Source organism: Acanthisitta chloris, unplaced genomic scaffold (genome assembly GCF_000695815.1).
Source record: "Acanthisitta chloris isolate BGI_N310 unplaced genomic scaffold, ASM69581v1 scaffold12598, whole genome shotgun sequence".
Classification (NCBI taxonomy): Eukaryota; Metazoa; Chordata; class Aves; order Passeriformes; family Acanthisittidae; genus Acanthisitta; species Acanthisitta chloris.
This window is the reverse complement of record NW_008686504.1, coordinates 1-8,367: the sequence shown is the minus strand read 5'-3', so window position 1 is coordinate 8,367 and position 8,367 is coordinate 1. Positions and strand designations below refer to the sequence as shown.

Genomic DNA, 8,367 nt, shown 5'->3' with positions numbered 1-8,367 from the left:
TTTCCTCCTCCTCCATCTGCGGGCAACATAGGCTAATGCCTTGTGGATGGCCTGGGGATCTTGTAGAAGTTGAATGCGGGTGGCCTGCAAAAGCAAGGTCACTCGTGTCACCCTCAGCCACAGAGGGGAGCAAGGGACAGCTCACGCAGCACTGGGATAGCCAAACATCATCCCACTCCTATCAACCAGCCCCACAGGAAAGAGAGTATGAAGACAGCCCTCCCAAACCCACCAGCTTGGGAGGCTGGAAGCAGCAGCACCCCTAAACTTATGAGTGTGGGAAGATGATGGGGGGACCCTAGAACTGTCTATACTGCAAAGGTCCCACCTCCACAGCCCTCCCCTGGTACCAGCACCCTTGGCCTGCAGTCACCCTGTTCCCCACCTCACACCCCCCCCACTCTGTGCCCTTGTCTCCCACCACAGAATGGGTAAGGTTGGAAGGGACCACAGTGGGTCATCTGGTCCAACCTCCCTGCTTAAGGAGGGTTGTCCTAGAGCACATGGCACAGGATTGCATCCGGACTGTCCTTGAATATCTCCAGTGAGGGAGAATCCATGACCTCTCATATTCAGGTGGAATTTCCTGTGCATCAGTTTCTGCCCATTGCTTCTTGTTTGATTGGTTTGCACCACAGAGTAGAGCCTGGCTCCATCTTCTTGGCACCCTCCCTTCAGATACTTATAGACATTAATGCAGTCCCTCTCAGTTGTCTCTTCCGAAGGCTGAAAAAGCCCAACCCCCTCAGCCTTTCCTCATAAGAGAGATGCTCCAGTCCCTTAATCATCTTTGTTGCCCTCTGCTGGACCCACTCCAGGAGCTCCATGTCCCTCTTGTAGAGAGGCACGACTGTCTCTCATACCACAGGACCTGTTCCCCATGGCAAACAGGGACCTGGCAGTGTAAGTAGCTTACATGTCAAATTCTTCATTCCTGAAGGGGAAAAAAAAGAACAGACAGTGTTAGTGAGGCAAGAAGATGCCTCCTGGAACAGCCCAGAATCTTCTGATTGGACAAGGTCTCCCCCAGGTCACAGAAGGAGAACACAAGGAGTTTCATGGTTCTGTGGTCCCCTCCATTCTGGCTGACCCATCTGAATACAGAGCACAGGCTCCTACAGCCCCACTGAATGCTGCTGCCCCCAGAGCATCACTGCTCCTTCCCTGGGCAGGCAGAGCAGGGCCCTACACTCACCAGTTCGGCAGCACACAGCTCTCCCGTGCCATGATTACAGTTCCCTCAAGTTTCCTGGGTGGCTGAGCCCATGACTGGCCAGCTCAGAGGGGTGGCAGGTGAGAGGCCAGGCCTGGGGAACCCTCAGCACACCATCTGCACCACAAGGCCAAGATGTAGCCCTTGGGAGCTGGAAATCCAGCTGGAAACTGCTCATTCCTCTTGGGGGTCAGTGGCAGCACTGGCAGTGAAGCTGCTGGTCAGAGGCCCCAGAGGGCTGGGGGCAGCCCCAGGGTGCCAGCAGCCATGGATGCATGCACAATCCCTGCGCCCTAGTGCCAATGACACCAAACCACACAGCATATTGTATTCTGCACAGCAGCCAGTTGTGCTCCTGTTCAGGAGCCCCAGCACGAAAGTGGTGCAAAACAGAGCAAGGCTGGTGGTGGACCCCTGAGCCAGGCTGGAGGCTGCAGCCCTGCCAGGCTCCTTCCTCCAAGGGGAGGCAGATGCACCTTCCTCTGCCCAAAGAGGAGGTTCAGAGCAGGCAGAGCCAGGCTCTTCTCCAGAACATCTCCATCCTCAGATGCTGAGGGTCACAAGTCACCTCCGTGGTCCTCCTCAGCCCACAATACTTTAGGATCAGCCCCACAGGCTACCATGGAGCACGTGAAAGGGCAGTTAGCAGTGCACAAGGAGACCTCAGACCCAGTGTGGTTGCAGGGAGTGGGGATGCTCCTCACCTGTACACATCAGCAATGTCCATGCGGCGGTAAAACTTGGCAAGTCTGACAGCCAGGATGATGTTGGGCAGCAGGAACAAGGTGCACCAGCCCAGGCTGAACCAGAAGGCATTCTGGGGAGTGTGGGGAAGAGCTATTAGGGCCAGAAAGTGACTGGGAGAATGTCTTTTGCTCCCAAGGCTCCCCAACAACCACCCACTCCTCACAGCCTGGCCTTAGCTCTTCAACACAGCAATGTGCTGTGGAGAAGCCGAGCCCTTTTTGCTTGGGACACAGATGCGTTTCCTCTCATCCTATGCATGAAGAGGACAAGGGGACCTCACTGCCACCCCCCACATGTGTCACTCCACACACTGCTGCCCCACTCACCACAGAGTCCAGAACATAGTCGCAGCCAATGACCTCCACGTTATCCAGGGTTTGAGCTATGGGCTTGCAACGTGCCACATCTTCTGTCAGCTGGGGACATGGTGGGGACATGATATGTCAGTGTACCCTAAACTGCACAGCCCATTCTCCCCTTCCCTCCCTCTCACTGAGAAAGGCTCAACTCACGCTGCTCTTGGCCCAGGAGATGTAGGTCTCAAAGAAATCCAATAGCTGCTCCACAAAGGCCAATGTCTCCTGTGGGGGTAAATACAGAAGGGAGATGCTGCACTGCCAGTACTGTGCATGTCCCATGTCCCCTCCGTGTTAGGATCAGGGCTGTCAGACCACCTCAACCCAGCAGCAATGGGGCTGCATGCTTCACCCCATCCCAGTCCCTTGCTGGGGGTGTCATAAGGGGAGGGAGGCTCAGGGAACCCCCAGGGAAGGGAACAGGGCAGGACAAGCAGCCAGACATCACTTGGCATCCCTGCACAGAGGGAGTCCAGTCACATCCCCACTGGCATGGCAAAAGGGCAAGGCAGGCTCACGTTCTTGATGATGTTTGGTGTTTCCCTGTTCAGGAACTCCTGTGTTTTGTAGGCTTTGTCCAGCACAGCTGTTGTCTGTCCCTGGGGTGAAAGATGCTCTCAGCAGTGTGATAGAGGAAGTGGGGTCACCACATCTCCCCTACCCTGCATGGCAGCAATCCCTGGGGTGCAGCATCTCTGGGCTGTGGTGTCCCCAGCAGTCACATGCTGGTAGTGCCCAAGTACCTCAGGTGGAGGGAGTCTGTGGCTGGCAGAGTCTGTAGTGTGGGCCCCCTCCCTGTGGCCCATGAGTAGCCCTGCAGCACATGCTTGGGGAGTCCCACAGCAGTCACAAGCCTCCTAAACTGCAGGTTAGCCCCACCATCTCCGCTGCAGGACCTCAAGAGCACTTTGCAGGGTGCCCTGGACTGAGGTGCACTCAAGAGGTCCCCTCGTGCAGCTTACCTCAAGCTGGGCAGCCCCACTCTGCACCGAGTGGATATTCTCCTTCAGGCTTTCCTGGGAATGAAGAGAGGGGGAGAGAGGTGTGAATCCCACAGCCCAGACAAGATCCTGCCAGCAGGCTCTAAGCTCTGGGGGAGCCCAAGCCAGCATCCCCAGGACCTTCCCCAGCACTGCTCACCAGTGGCCCAGAGAAGTTCATCTGCATCGACTTGTGCAGCTCCCTCAGTTTGTGAATATCAGACTCCAGGTCCTCTTTCACACCTGTGCCCTGGAGGAGCTGCAGTCAGCAATGCCCCCAGCACAGATTCCCTGCCCCACCACAGCCACCTGATGGGCTGGGCTGGGCTGGGGAAAAGAGCTGGGTGAGAGTGAAGAACATCACTTCCCCTCAACACCCAGGCAGGGGCAGTGGAGCCTCCACAGCCAGTGGCTTTGTGGACTGAGTGGCCATAGTCCCAGGGTGCCATGGTCTCTCACCTCTTTGTTTGCCAGGTGCTCCAACTCTGCAGCCAGATCCAGGAGGCTTCCTTGGGTTATGCTCTGATCCAACTGGAAAAGGCAGAGACAGACCCATGAGAATAGAGCTCATGGGAGGAGCCATACCCCATCCCTGTGGGGCAGAGTGGAGCCAAGGCCTTCTGGGTGGAGGATGTGCCCAATTGCCCAAAGGGGTGACATGGGTGGCAGAGGACTTCCTGAGAGCCTGCAGTACAAGTGCCACAACAGCAAAGGGGAGGGAGCAATGGACCTCCTCAACCCACATCCAAATCCCCTCATCCCAACACCAAGCTGTCCTTAGCCCACCTGCTCCAGCGTGAGGGTGAAGTCAGGGGGCTGCCCAGCCTGACTGGCATTCAGCAGCAGGTCTTTCTGGTTCTGGCTGAGCAGAGAGATGGGGCTCAGGGTGATGTTCACCTCTTCGAAAGCCATGGAGATGTCTTCTGTGTACTGCAAGAGCAAGGGGGTTGTGATGAGGCATGTGCTGGACCCTGCCTGTCCCCTCAGTGCCAGCCCTGTGCCTCCATCCCTGCCCTCCAGACCCTGGCACCCCTGTGCTCACCTGGCTGATGTTCAAGAGCTCATCCAGGGACACACTCTGGTTCAGATGCAGGGATTGCCACAGGGGAGCATCTTGCTGGCACTGCCTGCAAGATGGGGGCACAGGGTTGAAAAGAGCAGGCAAGGGCCACCCCCTCCCAAGGAGCATGTCTTCACCTGTGCAGGCAGGTCACACCTCGCTGTTTCCTTGGCATCAGTGCTTGACTACAGCCAGGGCAGGTGGGGCAAGCTGTCCCCCTCCCGGAGTGCATCCAAGGGCATCGAGCAGCTGTACCCCTCCCCAGAGACACAGTGCCAGAGCTGAGACCCACCTGTATATCTCTGAGAAGTTTGACGTGTCACCCTCCTGCCCCAGCAGTTCTGAGAGGTTGAAACCAGGGATCAGGCCGGGGGTGTCCAGGAGCTCAGAACAAGGGAAGAGAGAGAGAAATTAGACATGGTGGGGAGGACACTTTGGAAGAGCATCCCAATTGCCAGTGCTGCCTCTGCTCCACCAGCAGCCCCTGGAAAGGCAGCAGTGACTCCAGGCACGGGTGTCTCCCCAAAGGGAACTCACCTGGAAGAGCTGCTGATTGTGCCAGGACTCGCAGATGAGCACATAGACGTTTCCCCCCAGCACGAAGGTGATCAGCACCAGCAGCATCAGCAGCCAGGAAAAAATGAAGCTGAAACCAACCCCTCTGCCAGGACAGAGATGCTGTCAGCACCCACAGCCCCATGCCCCGGTGCTGATGCTGGCGTTGCCTCTAGCTCACACAGCCCAGGGGCTGCACACTCCTTGCCCCCCACAATTCCAGGAACACCACCATTCTCACAAGCACATCTCTGTTCTGCCTTTGGCCCCCAGAGCACAACCAGGCTCTACCCTGGGTCTTGGACTCCAGAACAGCTTCCCACAGCTTTGCAAACCAGCACCCCCACACGGAGCTGCAGGACCATGCACACGCTGCTGGCACAGGGCAAACTAGCTCCCCTTGAACACCTCTCATCAGCACCACGTTTGACCTTCGCGTTTACCACCCGCACAGTGAGTTGCCATGGGGCAGGACATTAAGCTGTAGTAATATGATGACTTAGGAGCTCAAACATTCCCAGTCCAGGCCTGCCCACCCGTCCCAGTGCTCCCACACCCATCCTCAGCAACCAAGGGAGCCTCACGCCATGAAGAAGTTCCCGCCGGCATTGGAGAGGCAGCTGCGCTGTGTGGGCAGCACGCCTTCCTTCAGCCCCAGGGGCCCCAGCAGCAGCCCAAAAACGTTGCAGAGGACCACCAGCAGCACTGTGCAGCATAGGAAAGCACACACGATCCACCTGGAGCAAGAGGAGGGGCAGGAGTCAGGCAGGGACCCTGAGCAGCACCCAGCAGCCAACCAGCTGCCTTCATGGGGACGAAAAAGCCCCCAGATACCCTGGAAGGGAAGGGGCACATGTGGATGCAAGGCACAGCTCTGACTACCCTGTGCCCACAGCCCCACGACCCAGCAAGCCCCCACCTCCAGCAACTGGAGGATCAGGAGCCTGAGCATCTCTAGACCACAGAGCCAGGGATGCAGCAGCCTGTCACCTACCTGAGCCTATCCAAGGAGATGACTGGCTCCCTGTACCCCTCCAGCACTGATGTGGCATTGCCCACAAAGGCACTGACTTTATCCTCCACATCCTGAAACGGCAACTGCTCCTGCAAGTTTCTGATCTCCTGCCTGATGAAGCCCAGCTGGTCCTGGGTCTCTGCAGGAGACAGGGACAGGTTGGTGCTGCGAGCTGCTGCCCGGGTCCTGCAGGGCAGCAGGGACCCAGAGAGGATGGGAAGGGGGCAGTCATGGCCAAAGTTGGCATTGGCATGATGGCACCTGGGGACAACCAGGGCTGCAGACAGGGTGGCAGCAGAGGAGGTCTCCAGGCAAATGTGGGGTGAGAAGGGAGGAGGGAGCCCTGGGTACATGTCAGTACATGGGGGACAAAGCCCTGCTTACTTGCCACCAAGTCCTGGGACTGCTCTTGCACCTTGTCAGGGGTCGTGTTCAGCATGGTGTTAACCTGTGTCAGGGCAGCACAGCAAACAGCTCACGTCCCTGCCCGCAGCCCGTGGCTGAGCAGCACATCCTCTTGTCCCCAGATCCCAGTGGCACAGGAGAGCCAGGCTCCCCACACCACCTGGTCCACCCTGCCAGTGCCATGGGGTAGTGGGGACAGCGAGCAGACCTCCAGCCAGACCTTCCCTCCATGTCACGGCAACAAGCTCCCAATGAGGGTCTTCCCAAGCCACCCCCCGGCAGCGCAGCCCCAGCAGCACCAGGAGCACCCAGGTCTGTGCCTGGGTGTGGAGGGTACCCCTTACCTCCTCTAAATCAGCTGTTATGTTGGAGTCAGACACGTTATGTAGTGCCTCCAGCTGCTGCTCCACACTGGGGATCTGTGGGGAAGAGCCTGGGGTGAGGGGGCTGCAGGGCACTGGGAAAGGAGCTGCAGGGGCCCCTGGCTCCTCATCCTGCTCCTCCTCACCATGCTGAAGTTGGTGGAGAAGGCGAGGCTGTCCAGAGAGACGCCGTCACAGGGGGAGCCGCAGCGCTGCAGGGTCTGGTTGAGGCTAAGCTGCAGGCTGTCCAGCTGCTGGCTGTAGCCTCTTTGCAGCTTCTTGAGGTCCGAGTGACTGGTGGCAATGCTGTTGAAGTTGGCCTCCAGCCTCGTCATCCCTGGGGAGACAGCAGGGGGCTCAGGGGCTCATCCTGCCAGTGAGGCAGGGACTTGTCCTCACACAGCTGGACCTCGGGGACCCATCAAAAAATACAACAGAGAGGCATCCCCAAAGTCCCAGCACTTGCCCCAGGGTGCAGCTGGGAGGCCAGATGGACCCCCTCCCTGGGAACCTTACTCAAACATGCATCTACCCCAGCTCTCAGCCCCAGCATCCCCTCACATCCCTGCCAGCTTCCCAGGGATGGGGCCACTACCTTGCAAGAGACTCCGGAGGGATTCCAGAGCCCCATCCATGCTCTTCCTGATGCTCAAGGTGATCATGCCACCCAGGTTGTGCCCAATGTCTGCAGAGATGAGTGAGATGGGGCTTGCAAGGCGAGCTGCTGAAAACATTGACCCCCTCCACCACCCTATCTCACATGCACCCCCCAGGTGGGGGGCAGAGGAGACAGACACCCCACCCTGCCAGCATCTCCATCACCCTCTCCAGACGGGAGCCTGAATGGGGAAGAGCAGCAGCTGGAGCAGAGCTGGAACCTGGTGATACACAGACCCACTCCCTTTAGACACCCCCATGAGAACCACCCCAGTGTCCCCCAGGGTCAGCAGCCATCCACAGGGCAGCAAGGCAAACCCACAGCACCCCCACTCCCCAAGCACCCCCAGCCCTGGGGGAGCAGCTCACCACAGGGGCACAGGGATGCTCCAGCACCCCATCTCCCCACCCCTGTTGTAAACCCTCACCACGAAGGCTGCGGTTGACGTGGTCCAGTGGGATGTCACTCCTCTCAGTGATAACATCGACTTGCTGCAGGGACAGAGATGAGGTGTCAGTGAAGGTGGGGACTCTTCTCTGCCTCCAGCCTCACTGTTATCCTTCCCCAGGGGGACTATTGGGCTGGTCACCCCTTCTGTCCCCTTGCTCCCCCATCAGGTACTCCAGTCAGGGTAGGGGGACCAGGCATGCCTGAGGGATGGAAGCCAGGTAGATTTGGACATTGTTCAGGGTGTTGTTCATATTGGGGAAGGTGCTCTTCACGGCCTGGGAGAAGCGGGTGTTGCTGGTGAAGGCACACACATCACCAGCCCTGCAAGGCAAGGGCATTGTGGTCAGTGCATGGGGAGATTAGTCCCGATGCTCCCCTCCAGGACCCTCCAAATCCATCCACATGGACCCCAGGCTGCAGGGTCCAGAGCACGCTGCTGAGCCCTGCTTCTAGAGCACCCCAGCAAGTGCCCTGCACACAGCCGAGGGACCGGAGAGAAGGGACAGGGGAAACTGAGGCATGGGGGAGCCCAGCGCGCCTGCATCTCCCCGAGGGGAAGCTCTCGG

The 8,367-nt window shown here is 58.5% G+C and overlaps 1 protein-coding gene across 1 annotated transcript; it reads right to left on the bottom strand.

Annotated features, from left to right (window-relative positions):
* Positions 1 to 912: 912 nt before the first annotated feature.
* Positions 913 to 8,122, bottom strand: LOC103807444 (prominin-1-A-like; the record flags this gene model as incomplete). The annotated part of the gene is made up of 20 exons (XM_009080169.1): positions 913 to 934; positions 1,918 to 2,030; positions 2,287 to 2,376; positions 2,473 to 2,541; positions 2,835 to 2,915; positions 3,279 to 3,332; positions 3,457 to 3,546; positions 3,756 to 3,827; positions 4,083 to 4,226; positions 4,339 to 4,423; positions 4,649 to 4,740; positions 4,894 to 5,017; positions 5,496 to 5,648; positions 5,906 to 6,065; positions 6,311 to 6,374; positions 6,676 to 6,750; positions 6,840 to 7,030; positions 7,289 to 7,378; positions 7,779 to 7,842; positions 8,002 to 8,122. Coding segments are annotated over 20 exons (1,954 nt in total), but the record flags the coding sequence as incomplete, so codon positions are not given.
* Between the last annotated feature and the right edge of the window lie 245 nt (positions 8,123 to 8,367).